Raw genomic sequence first — 19773 nt, 5'->3', positions numbered from 1 at the left:
TGTCCAAGGGACTGTTAGGAATCTTCTCCAACACTGCAATTCAAAAGCATCAGTTCTTCAGTGCTCAGCCTTCTTTATGGCCCAACTCTCATGTCCATACATGACTACTGGAAATACCATAGCTTTGGCTATACGTATCTTTGTCAGCAAAGTGATATCTCTGCTTTTAATATGGTGTCTAGGTTTGTCATAGCTTTTCTTCCCAAGGAGCAAGCATGTGCATACATACATACATGTATATATTCTTTTCCAGATTCTTTTCCATTATAGGTTATTACAAGGTATTGAATATAGTTCCCTGTATTCTACAGTAGGTCTTTGTTTATCTATTTCATATACAAGTAGTATGTATCTGTTAATCCCAAATTTCCAGCTTACCCTTCTCTCCCTTCCCCTTTGTTAACCTTAGGTTTGTTTTCTATGTCTGGAAGTCTGTTTCTGTTTTGTAAGTTAGTTCATTTGTATCATTGTTTTAGATTTCACATGTAAGTGATACCATATGATATTTGTCTATCTGACTTCTTCACTTAGTATGATAATCTCTGCTGCTGCTGCTGCTGCTGCTCAGTCACGTCAGTCGTGTCCGACTCTGTGTGACCCCATCGACGGCAGCCCACTTGCAGCAACATGGAAGGACCTGATCTCTAGGTCCATGTTGCTGCAAGTGGCATTATTTCATTTTTATGGCTGAGTAATATTTCACTATATATATATATATATATATATATACACACATACATACATACCACATCTTGTTTATTCATTAGTCTGTTGGTGGACCCAATGTTCTTAATTTTAATGTAGTCAGATCTGTCTCTTTTTTTGTGTCAGTGCTCTCTGAAACTTGTTTAAGAACTCTTTCCAAGTTCTAAAAAGTATTTACCTTTTATTTTCCACTAAGAGATTTAAAACTTTTATTTCTAATGTTATGTTCTTAATTATAACAACACAAAAAGCATCATCTCAAGACTTCCCTGACAGTCCAGTGGTTAAGACTTTGCCTTCTAATGTAGGGGGTGTGGGTTCCATCCCTGGCTGAGGAACTAAGATTCCACATGTCTTGTGGCCAAAAGAGATAAATGTAGATTATAAGCATCCACATCCTTGGAAGATTTGTTTGTATCATGTCTCCTTATAAACTTCAAGGAGAAATAATTTAATTCCTTTACCAAGTAATTAAACTGGTAAAATGATTTCTAGGGAGAAAATTGGAAAAATAAAAATCACTGAGGGGAAAAATACTCATAAATGTTAAGATGTCCTAGCTTAAACAGTTGTTAATTACACTTTTGGGGGGGCTTCCCAAATAGCTCTGTGGGTAAAGAATCTGCTTGCAGTGAAGGAGAGCAGGAGACTTGGGTTCATTCCCTGAGCTGGGAAGATCCCCTGGAAGAGGGCATGGCAACCCACTCCAGTATTCTTGCCTGGAGAATCTCATGGACAGAGGAACCTGGCAGGCTACAGTCCATGGGGTCACAAAGAGTTGGATACAGCTGAGCACAGCACAGATGCTTTTTATTAATAACAACATTTTGGAGAAAGAACTCAAATTTATTTTTGGAAAACCCTGAGATGCTTATTCCTTTATTGGGCTTCTGTGACGTGCTGGGCTGAAGTGATGTGGGGAAATGCAAGTCACAAGGCCTCTGACCTCATGAACTGATGGGACTTCCCACCCCACAGTACTGCTTCTGGGTTACACAACTCTCTTCATGTAGGGTCAAAAGATAAAGTTGTAAGTAATTTATCATCACATATGAAAAAACCCTCTGTAACACATTTGATGAACGCATTTGGTCATGCATTTGGCTTCACCCCAGGATCAAATTTATCCTTGAACATTGAAAAGTTAATTTCCAAGATGTTCATCCAGGGCAGAGCTACCCTTTTAACACAGCACGTTTCTGGAGAGGCTGTGAGTCTCAGTTTGTTCTCTGTATGTGGACTTCCCTGGTTGCTCAGTGGTAAAGAATATGTCTACCAATACAGGAGACACAGGTTTGGTCCCTGGGTTGGAAAGATCTCCTGGAAGAAGGAAATGGCAATCTATTCCAGCATTCTTGCCTGGGAAATCCCAAGGACAGAGGAGCCTGGCTGGCTACAGTCCTTGGGGTCTCAAGAGTTGGACACAACTTAGTAACTAAACAACAGCAACAACAACAACAACAACTCCTGTTTTGTAGTGGTTATGCTCTAAGATCATTTAATTGAGGAGCAAAGCATTTCAGTATGTGAAGTCCACTACTGAGTAAGCATGAGGCTTTGAACAAATTGAAATAAACTCAATATATAAAGGCCTATGATCAGCTTATTAGGTGGTGCATGCTTAGTTGCTTGGCCGTGTCCAACTCTTTGGGACCCCATGGACTATAGCCCTCCAGGCTTTTCTGTCCATGGGATTCTCTAGGCAAGAATACTGGAGTGGGCTGCCATTTCCTTCTCCAGGGGATCTTCCTGACCCAGAGATCTAACCTAGGTCTTCTGCATTGCTGGTGGATTCTTTACCATCTGAGCTATGATGGCACTAAAATTATTCATTTCAGAAACAAAACAAGATAGAATCAAGAGAATCTGCTTACTAAAAAATAGTAATCAGTAAGAAGATGAGATATCAGTAGAATCAGAATTCAGTAGAGATGATAATATTAAATGAATAACCACTCCAGATAAAAATGAATTCGCATTTACCTACTAAATGAACTGCCAACTTCCACAGTCTAGCCACATTTCTGCCACTTACCTTTCAAGTGTTGCTTCTGTATGCTCTTGTTTAAATGGGCCAGCTGGTCTCTGTGTGTTTGCTGGTGCTGGTTCCTCTGCCTGGAACACCTTCCCGATTGGCTGCTCACTGCCACTTACCAGCGTCCTCTCCACCCTCATAGGCAGCTTAAATCCCACCTCTTCACCGAGCCTTTCCTGAGCTCATGGAATGTCTACCACCTTAGGCCCTGGGCTCTATGCTGTTGCCACACCTACCCCCTTATGGTTACTTATATGCTTATCACCTCCACTGGGGCTGTGAGCAGGGCTTCTCTTTGTATCCCAGGGCCTGACACGCACCTTGCAGAGGAGGATGTGAAGAGTTGAAACGGATTTGCTGAAGGAGAACATCATTGCAGCCCAAGCACACCAGGCTCTTCTTAGTGTCAATAGGTCAAGAAAAACGCAGCTGTAACGGATGGAAGATAAATATAATGTGTGTCCTAGAAACACGATAAACAGAGGTCTAAGCAGGTAATACGGTTTAAGATGAAATGGAAAAGAGAAAGCCTTACTACTGTCTTCTGGAAATATGATGATGAACTTCAACAGTTGACATGTCTAAGCTGTATTAAGCCTCTTTGTTTTGATTACCTGTTTGACTAAATTGATAAGAAATCACTTAAAAATTAAAAAAGAACTTTTTTTCCCCCCAGGGGCAGTTCTGTGATTACTGCAATTCTGAGGACCCCAGGAAAGCACACCCTGTCACCAATGCAATTGATGGATCGGAGCGTTGGTGGCAAAGCCCTCCCCTTTCGTCAGGCATGCAGTACAACAAAGTCAACGTCACCCTGGACCTGGGGCAAGTGAGTTGTGCTTTCCTCTGGAATGGGGAAAATCAGCTTGAATCATTGTTTCTGTGGTTATTGCTTTTTTTAAATTAATTTTTATTGGCATATAGTTGATTTACAATGTGGTGTTAGTTTCTGCTGTATAGCAAGGTGAATCAGCCATATATCTATCCCTGTATACAAATATTCCTGGGATTATTTCTGAAATAATGATTATTTTAAAAACAAGCTTCAGTTTCAGTTTACTAATACTATGAAGCCCTTTACTTTAATATTTGCATCCCTCAACACACAGCACAATGCCTGTCACAGTGCAAACACCCATACCTGTCTATTAAATGAGCTAAAATAATAATTGTAAGTGGTATCATTGACAAAGGTATTTTTTATTATTATTTTTGACTGTGGTAAAGTATACATAGTGTAAAATTTAGCATCTTAGCCATTTCTAAGTGTACAGTTCAGTAGTGTTAAATAGGTTCACAGTGTTGGGAAATCAATATTTAACACTTTTTTATTCTGGAAAACTGGTGCTCTGTACTCATTAAACACTGTCCATTCTGCTTTCTGTCTCTGTGAGTCTGACTGCCCTTGGTACCTCATATAAGTGGAATCACACCTTGTTGGTCCTTTTGTGATTGGTGTATTTTGCTTAGCAGGTTGTCTTCAGGGTTCATCTGTGTTGCAGCATGTATCAAAATTTCTTTTCTTTTAAAGGCTGAATAATATTCCATTGTGTGGATATCACATTTTGGTTATTCATCCACCAGTGGCCACTTGGGTTGCTTTCTCCTTTATGCTTCCACCTTTATTGTGAATAATGCTATGAACATGGGTTTGGCAAAGATATCTTTATAGCATTCTCTTGACTGGAAATCGCGACTCTGTGAGTGATGTCTACCATAGTTTTTTATCTTGTTTGGCCGTCTGGTCCATGAGGAATCTGATTAAGAGCTGTCCTCCTGTGAGAGGCTAAGATGGTCCTAGGATGCTTCATGCCCCTCTTCTTTGAGTGTGGACAGCTCTATAAATATGATGGATGTCACTTCCATGATAAGGTGGTATCATATGACAAGAGATGAAGGGATTTTGTAGATGCATTTAATATCCCAAGTCAGTTGCTCAAAAGGAAGACTATCCTGGGGACCTCTTCTAATTAGGGGAGCTCTTAAAAAGGACTGGGCCCTGTCCCAAGAAAGAGGTTTGAAACATGAGAAGTTTTCCTGCTGATCTCGAAGGGGAAAGCTTCCTGTGATGATGGCCACGTGGCAGAGATCTAAGAGTGGGTTCTAGAAATGGAGAGAGGTCCCAGCCAACAACCAGCAAGAAAAGCGGGAACCTGTCCTGCAACCATAAGGATCTAGATTCTGCTAACAACATGTGCAAACTTTAAGTAAATCTTTTAAGGCATTTAATGGATACCTTGATGGGAGCCTTGACCCTGAGCAGAAAACCTGGTCCCACCATGCCCAGATCCCTGATGTAAAGAACTGCAAGATAATAAATGGTGGTGTTTTAAGCCATTCAGTTTGCAGTGTTAAGCACGAATAGAATTCACCTTCCAATGCAGGGAGTGCAGGTTTGATCCCTGGCGATCTGGGAGCCAAGCTCTCACATACCTTGATGCCAGAAAACCAAAAAACCAAATCATAAAGCAGAAGCAATATGGTAACAAATTCAATAAAGACTTAAAAAGGAACTGCATCCCACAGACTAGAAATTGAATGTTACTGAGATTTCTTTCAATGAGTGTATTATATTCAGTTTCATGATAGAAGGGTTCTCCACTTCTTTTGCCTGAAAGTTTTGTTAAATCAGGCCTCTCCTGAGAATATTTTCCATCATCAATTTGCATCAGAGATAATTCAGGAAGATCTGGCATGGTTTGAAAGACTCTATAACCCCACTTTCAACCATGATTTAGTCTTATCCTTCTAGCACTAATTCAGTAGAGATTTTGCATGTAATGACTAAGATTTGCCTATCATATCACTTTTTAAACTGAGGATTTCTGTAGTTAGTTGGGAATTTTAACCCATTAAATGATGTTTACTGAACATACCAGTGCCTTGTGGATTTGCTCTTTTCCCCTAAAGGCTTTTTTTAAACCTACCTTTTAAAAGTACCCTTTTGATGTATTGAAAAATCCCTAATTAAGACAGATGAATTAATAAAACACAACATTGAGATAATTTAGTAATTTTCAGGTTGCTGACAGACATGAGTCGTGGCCAACATCTTCATGCAGATGATGCTCACCCACCTCCTTCCTGGCTGGGAGGTGGCTCTGTAGGTGGCTGAGAGTGGGGGTCCTGGGGTCAACCCACCCTAATTCATGCTCTGGTATGCTGCTTACTTACTAGGTATCCCTGATCAACAAACTTCACTGCTCTCTGCTTCAGTTTTCACATTTATACAGTGAAATGATACTAGTGCTCACTTCGTAGGATTGCTGTGGGGTTTGAATGAGTTGACTCCTTCATTTTAAAACCTCTTCAGGCCAGTGGTTTTTAAGTAAGTTTTCATTGAATAAAATAAAGTCAATGTCAATAAACACTTTATTAAAATAGACTGACTCCTAACTTTTGCTCCTCTGGAAAGTATTGTGATGATCCTGTAGAAAATGCTCGAGAAAAGTCTAGAGACAGGAAAAGCAATATACATCATGTCAGACTGAGCATGTTTCTTCCCTCTTGTGTTGGAGCAACACATAGTAAGCATGTTTTATCTCGTAGGGTTCACATCTTATACCCTGTCCATAGGATCTGTATTTTCTCCTTTTTGCTGAAATTAACCATGAAAGTGTCACTGAGAGGTTAGATTTCATAACTGAATCGTGACCTATGAGTTTTAGATTTAGGAAATGCAAATCTTGATTTTTAAAATTTTTTAAAATTTATTTTTAAATTGAAGTATAGTTGATTTACAATATTATCTTAATTACTGCTATATAGCAAAGTGATTCAACTATACATATATACATTCTTTTAAAAATATTCTTTCCCATTATGCTTTATCACAGGATATTAAATGTCGTTCCCTTTGCTATACGGTAGGACCTTGTTGTTTATCCATCCTATATATACTTTTTTAAAAAAGATTTTTTAAAAATTATTTAATTGTTTTTGTCTGTGCCGGGTCTTCATTGCTACGGGGGCTTTTCTCCAGCTGCAGTGAGCAGGGGCTGCTCTCTAGTTGTGGTCCACGGCTTCTCATTGCTGTGGCTTCTCTTGTGCAGAGCACAGGCTCTAGAGCGCGGGGGCTTCCGTGGTCTGCTCCTGGGCTCTGGAGCACAGGTTCAGGAGTTGTGGCGCACGGGCTTAGTGGTCTCACGGCATGTGGGATCTTCCCACACCAAGGATCAACCCTGTGCACTGGCAGGGGGACTCTTTACTACGGAGCCACCAAGGAAGCCCCATTCTATATACACTTGTTTGCATCTGCTAATCCGAAACTCTGAATCTATTCCTCCCCACCCCCTCTCCCTTGGTTGTAAGTGATATCCTATGGTGTTGGTCTTTCTCTTTCTGACTGAAGGAAGTGCAAATCTTGATGCCTGGTTGGGAAATAAAATACAGGCCGTGAACTTGTTATTACCAAACCACTTTTTTTCCAGCCACTGAGGACTTGAATTTGATTTTGCTGTGCTGTACTGACAGTTTACGTTGTCATGTCGCCTTTTGGACTACTTGGTGATTTTCACTGTTTTTTTTTTTTTTTTTTTTTGCCAACACAGTTTGACAAGTAAAAACATTGCCTTCAAGGCTTGATCTTGAAGGGCAATTTCCTTCCTTACAAAGTGTCAAATGTAGAAATTTCTGCAATTCACTGGAGGTAGTGGCATTTTCTGGGGCTGTTCAAGTTCATTAGATTATATAGAATTCATCAGTTTTGGGCTATAGAGTAAGAACAGGATAACTTACTGGAAACTTTCATATTGTCTGGCCAAGTATAATGAGTTCATTTTGACATTCGAAGCAAATTATGATGTCCAGTTTTTAAAAAGGATATATTTGGAATATAAGGACACTTGTTTCTTTCTGGACTCCTGGTGGAACATGACCTCTGGCCCCTGTGAGAATCGCAGGTGTAGCCATGGGCTTGAGCTGTGCTCCTTGATTTCCTTCAGAATCAGAATGAATCTTACTCTGCCAGACTCCCTGTATCCACCTCTGCTTTTCCTCCTCCAGGGTGAGGTTTAGGGAAAAACATGGGTGTGGCAGGGCTCCCCTCAAAGTCAAGGTGGCCAGGAGCTTGGGAGGGGCTGGCTCTCAGGTGGGAAGGAGGCGGGAAGCAGTGTGGGGCCAGGACAGGCTCCCCAGGAGAGCAGGCCCCGCCCACAGGCTCCAGGGAACAACAGGAAAAGCCCCTCGAGAAGAATGGTAAGGCTTTTTTTGGGTAAATTAATCTATTTATTTTGAACTGTGGTGTTGGAGAAGACTCGAGAGTCCCTTGGACTGCAAGGAGATCCAACCAGTCCATTCTGAAGGAGATCAGCCCTGGGATTTCTTTGGAAGGAATGATGCTAAAGCCGAAACTCTAGTACTTTGGCCACCTCACGCAAAGAGTTGACTCATTGGAAAAGACTCTGATGCTGGGAGGGATTGGGGGCAGGAGGAGAAGGGGACGACAGAGGATGAGATGGCTGGATGGCATCACTGACTCGATGAGTTTGAGTGAACTCTGGGAGTTGGTGATGGACAGGGAGGCCTGGCGTGCTGTGATTCATGGGGTTGCAAAGAGTCAGACACGACTGAGTGACTGAACTGAACTGAATCTATTTATTTTAATTGGAGGCTAATTACTTTACAATACTGTAGTGATTTTTGCCATACATTCACATGAATCAGCCATGGGTTTACATGTGTCCCCCATCCTGACCCCCCGCCTCCCAACCTCTCCCCCCATCCTGTCCTTCAGGGTTTTATGCAACTTGTCACATCCCTAGGAGTACTGTTTTTAACCTATTAGTAGTAAAAATAAGGGCTTCTATGGTGGTTCAGATGGTAAAGAGTCTGCCAGAAAAGCAGGAGACCTGGGTTTGATCCCTGGGTCAGAAAGATCCCCTGGAGGAGGGCATGGCTACTCACTCCAATACTCTTGCCTGGAGAATCCCATGGACAGAGGAGCCTGGTGGGCTACAGTCTACAGGGTCGCATAGAGTCAGACACAACTGAGCGACTAACACACACACACACACACACACACACACACACACACACACACAGTAGAAATAAAGACAAAGCAAACATCCTTCTCCCACCCCCCAACCCAATAACCTCGAAAGGAATGCCTGTTCGCCTCAGAGGCTGGAGGTATGATGAAGGGAAGCGATGCCATTGTGCCCCATTCTGCTGGGTTGCTGGGGACAGGGGGCTGGCTGGAGCAGGACAGTGGCTGAGACAGTCCTTGGGCCTTGTTAGAGGCGAAGGCTGTGAGGGCAGCCCTGCCGTCAGCCCCCCAGCTCCCTCTGAGCGGGCAGGATGGAGGATGGCTCCTGTGCCCGTTCACATGTGTACCATCTCCAGGGCCTCCCCCTGACTCCCTGCTTCCTGCCCGAGGGCTCTTCCCAAGCCCTGGGAGTTTCTGAGCCTGTGTTCAGAGCAGCTAGGAAGTACAGGATTTAATGCCCTGAGGGGCAACCCTCAATCCGGAAGATACAGGAGCTGGTGGAAAATCCCCTCATTTCTCTGCCACTTCTTGGGACAGTGCCGAGGAGCTTTCTGAGGACACAGTTCTTCAGAGTGTCTGCAACAGGATGGAGCCCCAGTTGGCCTTGGTGGAATCTGCCTATTAACACTTTAGTCACTGGCTCTTCTCCCTCCTCTGTGTCCCTTTGTCTCCCAATTTATGCTTCTTGAGATCAACTCCCAAATAAGCTACCTGTGTCCAAGTCTTTGTCTCTGAGTTGGTTTTAGAAAGGATCGAACCCACTCCAGTACTCTTGCCTGGAAAATTCCATGGACAGAGGAGCCTGGCAGGCTACAGTCCATGGGGTCACAAAGAGTTGAACATGACTGAGTGACTAACACTTTCAAACTAAGACAGGGAAGAAAGAGGCCTAGACGGAGGCTTGGAAACCCTCCTGGGTGTCTGCATAAGCAAACACTATGAACAAATTATGTAAAATATAGACTGCAGCCATGAAATTAAAAGATGCTTGCTCCTTGGAAGAAAAATCTATGACAAACCTTGACAACACATTAAAAAGTAGAGACATCAATTTGCTGACAAAGGTCCATTTAATCAATGCTATGGCTTTTCCAATAGTCATGTATAGATGTGAGAGTTGGACCATAAAGAAGGCAAAGCACTGAAGAATTGATGCTTCCCAACTGTGGTGTTCGGAGAAGGCAATGGCACCCCACTCCAGTACTCTTGCCCGGAAAATCCCATGGATGAAGGAGCCTGGTGGGCTGCAGTCAATGGGGTCGCTAAGAGTCGGACACGACTGAGCAACTTCACTTTCACTTCTCACTTTCATGCGTTGGAGAAGGAAATGGCAACCCACTCCAGTGTTCTTGCCTGGAGAATCCCAGGGACGGGGGAGCCTGGTGGGCTGCCGTCTATGGGGTCACACAGAGTCGGACACGACTGAAGTGACTCAGCAGCAGCAGCAGCAACTGTGGTGTTGGAGAAGACTCTTAAGAGCCCTTTGGGCAGCAAGGAGATCATACCAGTCATCCTAAAGGAAGTCAACCCTGAATATTCACTGGAAGAACTGATGCTGAAGCTGAAGCTCCAACACTTTGGCCACCTGATACAAAGAGCTGACTCACTGAAAAAGACCCTGATGCTGGGAAATATTGTAGGCAGGAAGAGAAGAGGGAGATAAGAGGATGAGATGGTTGGATGGCTGACTCAATGGACATGAGTTTGAGCATACTCTGAAAGTGAAGGACAAGGAAGCCTGGTGAGCTGCAGTCCATGTGGTCACAAAGAGTCAGACAGAATGACTGAATAACAACAAAGTAGGAAATCCAGAAAAAATGTTTCTAAAGCTCTCAGCTTAAGAGTAACCAAGGAAACAGCATTATAAGTTTTAAAGAAGAAAATATAGGTCACAGGGAAATTTCCCATTAGTCTACCTATTTTCTTAGGAACTTAGCATGGATGCAGATGTATCTGAGAATGAATTTAGTTTGCAGGTACCTTCTAGGAGCTCGGCCCTCGCTCCCGTCCTCTTCAACTTTTATTAAACTTTGGTGGATGAATCCAAAACATTCTTTGTAACCTTTGTCAGTTCTGACTCAGACGGGAGGAAGGCCTGGGCTAGTTTTTGATGCTTCCTAATAAGCACGTGGGTTTTGGAGATTAAATTGGTTCTTGGGATGCTTGGGTCACTAAGAGTCATGAAGAGTCTGACTCAGTTGGGTCCCTGGGTGAACACAGTTCAATCCAGAAAGTACATGGCTCTTGGATTTGACCCAATGTTCTATATTTCTTAGGAACCCTCTAGCCTATAAGCTTCAGGAAGCTGAGGATGATGTCTTTCTGTGTTCACTACAAATGTTCTGCTCCCAACATCTTGCATAGTGTTCAGCCCATAGTATATGCTCAATAAATATTTGTTGAATGAATGTAGAATGAGCCAAGGATGATTCAGGGTTGGCCTGGATTTCGCTGGTGTCAGTGAAAGCATATTGCTGTGAGATCAAATCTCTGGGGAGAGTGGACTAGCCTTGGCCCTGATGTTAATTAGATCATTGGTTCCACTTAGGATAATTGGTTCTCTTTGCCACACCATTTAAGTATTTTAGAGCAATAACATAATTAGAAGATACAGATCTTAGAGCAAATTTGTAATTAATAAATATTCTGTTAATGAACATATAATCATGAGACTCAACCCTTGAAGGCCAATCATTTGTTAGTGAGAGAAGAACAAGGACCAATAAAATCCTCTGGGGCTACTGAGGATGTAATTTTATCCTTTATGCTACTGAAATAACTTAAAATGGCAATTTGCCTTTGAAGTGCTTTTTAAGCAACTTACACACTAGGGAGAATCTGACAATCTGGCATTTTCTTTTTATGTGTGAAAAACTCAAGGAAGCTGAGTGGATCCACAGCAAGAGTAGAATTCTGAGATGTCAGTTTTGCTTAGTGCTCTGAATCACTGTCCCAAACATTGGTAATGTACATTAGTTGATAGATTCTAAGAACTTTAAACACTGTTATAGAAAATAATGTCTGAGAAATAGTTTCTCAACTAAAAACTGCTTATTCTCTGGCCATGTTGCCTGTTGGCAATATCTTTTTCTCAGTTGATGTATTTTTCCACCATCTATCTATTTCCTCAAGCCATAAAACTGAATCAACATTGACTCCATGGATTAAGATGATTTCCTAAGATTACTTAAGATTGAAACAGATCCTGACTCTAGTGGCTAAACACAATGCTGATTTATTTCTCATTCATGTAAGAGTTGAAGCATAACTTATCCTGGCCAGGTCACTCCACTCCAAACAATGGTTCAAAGACTCAGACTAACTAGTGAGGTCGCAGGAAATGTAGCCCAGCTGTTGCTCTAGAAGGAAGCAAGCATTCTAAAGGCAAAGCTGTCTCTTCTGTGCCCTGCAGGGGCTCCTCGAGATGGTGAAAGCTGATACCGTGTATCTCTTCCCAGCTCTGACATCAGCCCTGGGTGGGAGCATTTACACCAGAGACATTGGCCAATGTTACACACCAGGGCTTCTTTCCAGGAGCCAGTTTACCGGCATGCTGCTCACTGAGTCTCTTCTATGTTCCTGCACTTCTCCTCCCACCCCTTCTTACCATTTAATTATTATCTCTTGCTTCCTAAAGTTTTACTTTTCAAAACGTGCAGTTGGTGGGACCCATTCATGCATATTTACCCGCACCCTTGGTGTTTCTGGTGTAAACTACTTGAGCTCTGTGCTTTGAAACCAGTTTCATAAGTCCTTTACTGTGGAGGTCCTGAAGGGCTACCCTGGCCAGGGAACCACAGACCTTTGGTCTCGCAGAGATGACAACTGGAGTTATAAGCTTATAGTTGGGAACTTCTTTCCAGAGTTTGTCAGATGTTGCTTTGTCAAACAAGACTAGGTTATTGAGTTTGTCCCGAACTCTGCCTTTGGACCACTTCTTCTTTTTGGCCTTGCCCCCAGATTTGTTCACAGGATGTTTGTCTTTCTTGGCTGACTTTCCGACATCTTTCTTCTTCTTGTCATCCTTGGGTGGCATAGCAAAGCCAGGAGAGGAACTGTGACCACCGCCACCTTGCTAAGATGTCGGACAAAATGTGCGTCTTGCTTCTTCATATCCTGGAGTCCCATTCCTTCTCTCCATTGATACTGCACTGCCGCGACCCTCGTATTGGCCTCTGACAGCTCTTTCCTGTGATGTCTTCTAAACCATCTCCCTGCCTCTGCTTTCGGCTCTCTCCCCTTGTCCTGCAGGCATTCATGGCGCAGAAAGATGTGATAACTAGCAATAGGAACAGTATAAATGATTGAGGTTGGTGGTTTTCCAGGCATCTACCCATCAACCCATCAATCTTTCTCATTGCTTCCTGAGCAAAACAAAGATTTAAACATGTCATTCTCCCTGTTTACATTCCTTTCATGGCTCCCCGCTACTTTCAGAATAAAGTCCAAGTTTCTTGGGATGGTGTATAAGTCCCCCCAGCCCCCCGCCCAGTCTAGCTTCTGCCTTTTCACTAGTCTCTTTTCTAGATGCCGCTTTTTTCCGCAGACTCCATGCCACATCAGCAGGGACCTATTTGTAATTCCCTGAACACTCCATGGGGCTTCCCTGATGGCTCAGCAGGTAAAGAACCCTCCTGCCAACGCAGGAGATGTAAGAGACTTTTGTTTGATCCCTGGGTTGGGAAGATCCCATGGAGGAGAGCATGGCAACCCACTCCAGTACTCTTGCCTGCAGAATCCCATGGACTGAGAAGCCTGGAAGGCTACAGTCTACGGGGTTGGACATGACTGACTAACACTTTCACTTTCAAACCCTCTGTGACATTTCCAGCTTTGTGACCTTGTTTGGGTGCTGTTCATGGTGCTTAGGAATACCTTTGCTCCACACCTGCTCTGGCTACCTCCTTTCCCAGGTAACTCAGGTATCCCCTGCTGGAAACCTCCCCTGGCACTTGCTGTATATGCCGTGTCATGTAGGCCCATTACACCGCGAGCTCCTTAAAGTTGTCGTTGTTCAGTTGCTAAGTTGTGTCCGACTCTTGTTGACCCCATGGACTGCAGCACACCAGGCTTCCTTGTCCTTCACTGTCTCCCAGAGTTTGCTCAAACTCATGTCCATTGAGTCAGTGACGCCATCCAACCATCTCATCCTCAACTGCTCCCTTTTCCTCCTGCCCTCAATTTTTCCCAGCATCAGGGTCTTTTCCCAGAGAAGGCAATGGCACCCCACTCCAGCACTCTTGCCCGGAAAATCCCATGGATGGAGGAGCCTGGTGGGCCACAGTCCATGGGGTCACGAAGAGTCGGACACGACTGAGCGACTTCACTTTCACTTTTCACTTTCATGCATTGGAGAAGGAAATGGCAGCCCACTCCAGCGTTCTTGCCTGGAGAATCCCAGGGACGGGGGAGCCTCGTGGGCTGCCATCTATGGGGTCACACAGAGTCGGACACGACTGAAGCAACTTAGCTTAGCAGGGTCTTTTCCAATGAGTCAGGTTTACATTAAGTGGCCAGAGTATTGGTGCTTCAGCTTCAGCATCAGTCCTTCCAATGAATATTCAGGGTTGATTTCCTTTAGGATTGACTGGTTTGATCTCCTTGCTCTCCAAGGGACTCTCAAGAGTCCTTAAGGTCAAGGAGCATATAATATTATTCTTTTTATCCACGGACTTAAAAAGTCCTGGAAGGTCCTTCGTCCCCAAAATGTGATGGAAATGGAAAGAAAAATTTCGAGAGTGTTCTTTTTATATTACCCCATTTGTTATATGTCTTGCTCTAACCATGAACAGCTCTGCTGTATTTTTTAAATATCCCTAACATTTACATTTGCTAGTTCGCATTTAACCAGCACCACAAGTAAAACAGACATAACAGAAAATGAGTAAAATATGTTTCCACCCCAAACATTCAGTAGGCTATGGTCAGACAACATAAACCAAGAATCAGAAGCAGGAACGGAAAGTGTACTAGAAAAGAGCAACACTTTCCTACTGGAATTTTCTCCCAAACTCGCTACCAATACAAGTTAATATGATCAAGTGCTGAACAGAGGTCACTGTGACTTCATTGGTGATGCTTACCAGGTCACCCTGAGTCACTCACTATTGTGACTCTGGCATGTGCTTATATGTCAGGATTACAGCCACTGCAGAGTAGTCAGAGGGGTTTTTCTTGTCAGGAAGGGTGATACCAGGGTTTGGCCTCCCGTGAGAAGATGAGGCCTACAGTCCAGGAGGAGGCACTAGAGGGCTAGCCCCCACACCCTCCAGCTGTCCATCAACCCACATGGAATTTGTCTCTCAAAGAGCTGGATGGAAAATATATGATGAGGTTCATTGCTCGAGAACTCCAAGGGTCATGGCTCCTGCTGCCAAGAGAAAAATAAACAGAACCAAAACCCTCAGTGCTTTCCAGAAAAGGTTAATCCTATTTGAGGGTTGGCCATGCAGTTAAGAAGACATAGGGAAGATGGCATGCCAAGGTACTGGTATGGAATTAAGTAGAACTGGGAATTGACCAGAGGAGAGCCACTTGGCTTCTTGGGAAGGGTCTAGGCTGCTGTGCCAGCCTTTGGTCCCATGGTGATGGTCAGGGTGGGAAAGAGACTGAGGCACAGAACCCAGACAGGCTGGGGTCCTGCCATCCTGGCAGGGTCTCCTCTGTGTGTGGCGGAGGCTCCCTGCTGTGGCTGGAAATGCTTATGAACAATGTATGTGAACATGCTTTGATTCTTGTGAAGCACCATGCAGGCGTAGACTATTACTGCTATTACTTAGAGAAGTTGTCATTGACGTCCCTCCCTCTCTCCTCTTCTAGGCTTCCAATAAGCTCACACTGCCTTGTCTCTTCCAAGTGAGTGAAGAATCTATCGATCTATTCTCAGTAAAGTTCTGGAAGCTCAGGACTGAAGCTTCCTAGAATATTTGCACCTTAACAAATTGTTATCTATTTTCGTCATGGAACTAATACTTCTAGAAATTGATCCTAAGAAAATAATGAGGTAAATGCTCAAAACGTTTGGCTTCCCAGGTGGCACTAGTGGTAAAGAACCTGCCTGCCAGTGCAGGAGATAAATGCTCAAAACGTTTGAGCAAAGATATTCTTGGGAGCATTGTTCATAATTAGATAACGTGGGAAACAGCAATCTCACATCCAGTAAGGGAATTGATGCATCGAATGGATTAATCGGCAACCATAGGAAGGCTGCCACAGAGGGGGGAGTCTTTATTGATCTGACAGATGTTTGTGCTATAGTGTAAAGAAAAAATAATCAAACTTTAGGTATGCTGTGTATATAGTATGGTACGATGACATTTTATCTCTGTGTATGAGCAAAGCAAGAAGTCAGGCAAGAGGGTATTTAAAATGCTAACAGTGCTTTCTCTGGATGGAGGGATTATTGGTCAATTTTACTTTCTTCTGTGAATCCAATTTACAGTGTGATTCAGATCCATCACTCTTATTACACAGGTGCAAATCTGGCTCCAGAACTTTCTAGCTGTGTGATGCTGGGCCCTCTAGTTAATGTCTTGGAGTCAGTTTCTTCATCTGAGACCTGGGGATGAACCTAGAACCACCCTCATAAGGTTGTTGGGAGGAATTAATGATGTAATACAGAAAAACCCTTAAAGGGACTTCCCCAGTGGTCCAGTGGTTAAGACTCCCCCTTCCAATGCAGGGATTGTGGATTTGATCCCTGGTCAGGGAACTAAGATCCCACATACCACAAGGTATGGGCAAAAGTTAAATAAATAAAAACTTGTTAAGAGAAAAATTCTTAAAATTATGCCTCTCACACTATGAGAACTCAATTCGTGTTGGCTGTTATATTTGTGTTTTTTTCACTGAGCACATGTATTACTTTTAGAGTTAGAAAAACAGTAAAGCAATTGGAAAATCTTTCCTTTTGGGGAATAAAGAAGAGCTCAATACAGTGATGACAAAAGGCACAGTTATTCCCGGTGGAATTGGACGTGTTGATGGAAAAGCTTACTTGGAGCTTCCTGACATCCTCCACCCCCCAAAATATAAGCTTCTGACCAGCTCCTCCTGGAATGAGGTCAGCCTGCTAGAGATCTTTAATGCCAACAGAATCAGAAAAATGCCCAGTAAATGGAAAAAAAATTTTTAAAGAACCTTTTTTATTCTTTAGCTAATCTTGAAAATTGTTTCTTCCCTTGTGAAACTCATGATTTCAGGCATATTTTGGCTTTCAGTCATGGCAGTTTTCCTATTACTATTATTGGCAAGCATATATAAGGAAAAACTGAATTTTGTGAATTCTTCACAGTGGTTCCAATGAGAGTTTGAGTTAAATATAATGTCTCAGGGGAGCCCTGGCCCCAGCCCCTCCTCTCCACTGCCCACTGTCCCCCAGAACCCCCACCCCAGAGCCTCTGCCGCTCCTCCCGCCAGTGGCCCTGGAGCCTCCCTGTGTCACCACGCATCCTCTTTTACTCTTTTCTTCCCAAAACCTCTCCTCTCCCTACTCCTGTTTCTGTGGTTTCTCTTCACTTTTGTTTTTTTCCTTTCCATTCTTCCATTGTATTTCCTTCTTTTAGAGAAAAATGGGACTCAAACCAAACCACCTCCTTTTCCTGTGGTCACTGCCCGCCTTCAGGAGGGATGCTATGTGGGTCCCCAGCCGCCCCTCCAACCCCAGAGTGGTGGCCTGAGGAGCTGGGTGGGAGGGTTAGGGCTTCATCAGGACCAGGCTCCCTGCCTGGCTCCAGCCCTGCCCACCAGCCTGGTCCCCATGTGGATTTGAGATGCAGACAGCGTGGATGTCCTACTTCCTGGGACCCTGCAGCTCCCTCCAGACCAGGGGCCCCAACTTCACGCCCCTCCACCCCATCCACGGTTCCTGCCAGTCTTCCACGCGAGGTCTCCTTGGCGTTTAGCCTGCAGATGAGTTGCTTCACGCTCCTTGTCTCTCTAACTTAATGGCAAGCTCCTGTGCTATTTGCACTCCTCTTTAATTCTCAAACCCCTAATGTAGACTCTGCCATGTAGGAATTTCCTGACTCAGTGCATCGTCCGTGATGAGCTCTGAGCCATGTGCTTTAAGCTTCCTGAACAATGAGATCGCAGGTTTACCTTCACAGTTTCTCAACATCATGGAATAACCGGAGTGAATGCTGGGGTCTTTCCCTTGCCTCTCACTATCGCCCTGGCCCAGGAGCCTCTTGCCATCTTCGAGTGGCTGGTTCTAAGCACATGAAGTCCCAGGAGCTCTGGTGAGATGAAGGGGGCACACTAGGGCCTTGGAGCCTGGGAGGGTGGAAGGATGCAGTGTACTCTTTCTGATTCAGGATCTGTGTCACCACATCCTGGAGGTCCCAGCTGAGTGAATTCAGGCCGGGGTCTCTTATCACAGGGTGCAGGTGGGCAGAGCCAGGGGGCAGGTAGCGTCAGGGTGACAGAGCAAAGCCCAGGGCCTGGCTGACATCAGGTAGGGTGCAAGGAGAACAGAGAGTGTAGCCTTCTTAACTGCTGAGGGAGGTCAGGGCAGGGAGACTGGGTGAAGGGCAGACGTTTTATAAATTCCTGTGTTTCAGGGCGAAGGCATCTCCCCAGCTCTGCTCAGGCCTGGGCAGGGCTGGACCTGCAACGGGCTGGTGTTGAGGACAGGTGGGGCTGACACCTTGCCCTGGCTGCTAGGATGCTGTGGTTTGGACTCGTTTTATGACTCTCCCAGGCAGCCGGTGCTCAGCCTTAGCCTCTGCTCTCCTCCCTTCTCTTGTCATTCCCTCCAGCCTGTGGTGCCCTCCTGTCCCTGAGGCTGCACAAACCACCACCCAACCCAAGGGCACGTGAAGATTCGAGAAGCACTGCTTAGACCATGCCTCTCAAAGTGTCTGTGACAAAGGACCCATTTTTTAAAAACAAACATTTCTAAACGGTTGCAGACCACTGCCTTTGTAAAATTCAGTAAAAATGAATTCATAGAAAAATGAATTGAAAAATAAAGCCTAAAGACTTCCAAAATAAAGAAGTTAGTCGCTCAGTCATGTCCGACTCTTTGCGATCCCATGAATTGTAGCCCCTCAGGCTCCTATGTCCATGGAATTCTCCAGGCAAGAATACTGCAGTGGGTTGCCAATTCTTTCTCCAGGGCATCTTCCCGACCCGGGGATTGAACCCTGGGTCTTCTGCATGCAGGCAGATTCTTTACCATTTGAGGTACCAGGGATGTCCTCAAAATACAAGCCTCATTTGAAAATTGGATTCAACAGATGCTAATTTTTTCTTTTCAATTGTTACGAAGGTTTCTCCCGCTCGCCCTTGGGTTCTGTCTTTGTTGCTCCGTGGGTGAGTCTGGGGACCACACTTTGAGTAGCACCACTTGACTGAAGCGACTTAGCAGCAGCAGACCATTAACTGTCATTTTTCTTGAGCGTTGTTGATGCTAGTCTTGAAGTCTGCTTCTCCTTTCTGTGGCCGCAAGTCTCTTTTCTGGCTCAGATTTGGTTAGCCAGTTCAAGATGTGTTTGCTAATTGTTTCAGAGTGTAGCCCTGAGCCTCCATGACCGGAATGGTTTCCCTCTCTCCCTCCAGCCACTCTCCATCCCACTCAGGGCCTGAAGCAGCCGGCCTTAGTGGGCAGCATCATATTCTCCTTAAGCTCAGGTTCTTGGCAGAGTCTGGCCAGTGGGATGTGCACACAAGCACGTGCTCAGAGGACAGGAGGGGAGTGAGGCAGGGGTGTCTATTCCCCACTGATGTAGGATCTCAGTGCTACAGCTCTGTCTCAGCTCCAGTATCTGCTTCCTGTCCTTGCCCGTCAGGTCTGGAGTGGGAAGGGCTCTGAGATGCTCTTATCTGTCACCCTGCTCACTTCTTTGTAAAAGTCTCCTTTAGGAAACTCTCCAAAGTTCCTTTGTTCTAGTAGATTATCTGTCTCAGGCTGGGGGTTTGGGTGACATCAGCTGACTTTTTTTTTTTTTTTTTTTAGGATTTATTTATTTATTGTTGGCTGTGCTGAGTCTTCGTTGCTGTGTGGGCTTTTCTCTAGATGCGGCAAGAGGGGGCTCCTCTCATTGTG

General features: G+C 44.4%; 1 protein-coding gene and 1 pseudogene across 4 annotated transcripts in view; one reads left to right on the top strand and one right to left on the bottom strand.

Moving 5' to 3' along the window:
• LAMA3 (laminin subunit alpha 3) overlaps positions 1-19773 on the top strand; it is a 259339-nt gene that overhangs the window by 21790 nt on the left and 217776 nt on the right. For 3 of the 4 annotated variants that reach the window (XM_086372933.1, XM_086372941.1, XM_086372934.1), the window contains exon 2: positions 3417-3569. In XM_086372933.1, the coding sequence (XP_086229059.1) occupies positions 3417-3569 (153 nt within the window). Of the gene's footprint in view, positions 1-3046; positions 3235-3416; positions 3570-19773 lie in introns of those variants that run through there. The other variant, XM_086372935.1, reaches the window with a different exon arrangement.
• On the bottom strand, positions 12393-12762 carry LOC147346022 (small ribosomal subunit protein eS25 pseudogene; annotated as a pseudogene).

Source organism: Bos grunniens, chromosome 24 (genome assembly GCF_055505025.1).
Source record: "Bos grunniens cultivar Pamir isolate PY7600 chromosome 24, Bosgru_T2T1.0, whole genome shotgun sequence".
Classification (NCBI taxonomy): domain Eukaryota; kingdom Metazoa; phylum Chordata; class Mammalia; order Artiodactyla; family Bovidae; genus Bos; species Bos grunniens.
Note: the sequence above shows the minus strand (reverse complement) of the source record. Positions and strands in the feature narration are given on the sequence as shown.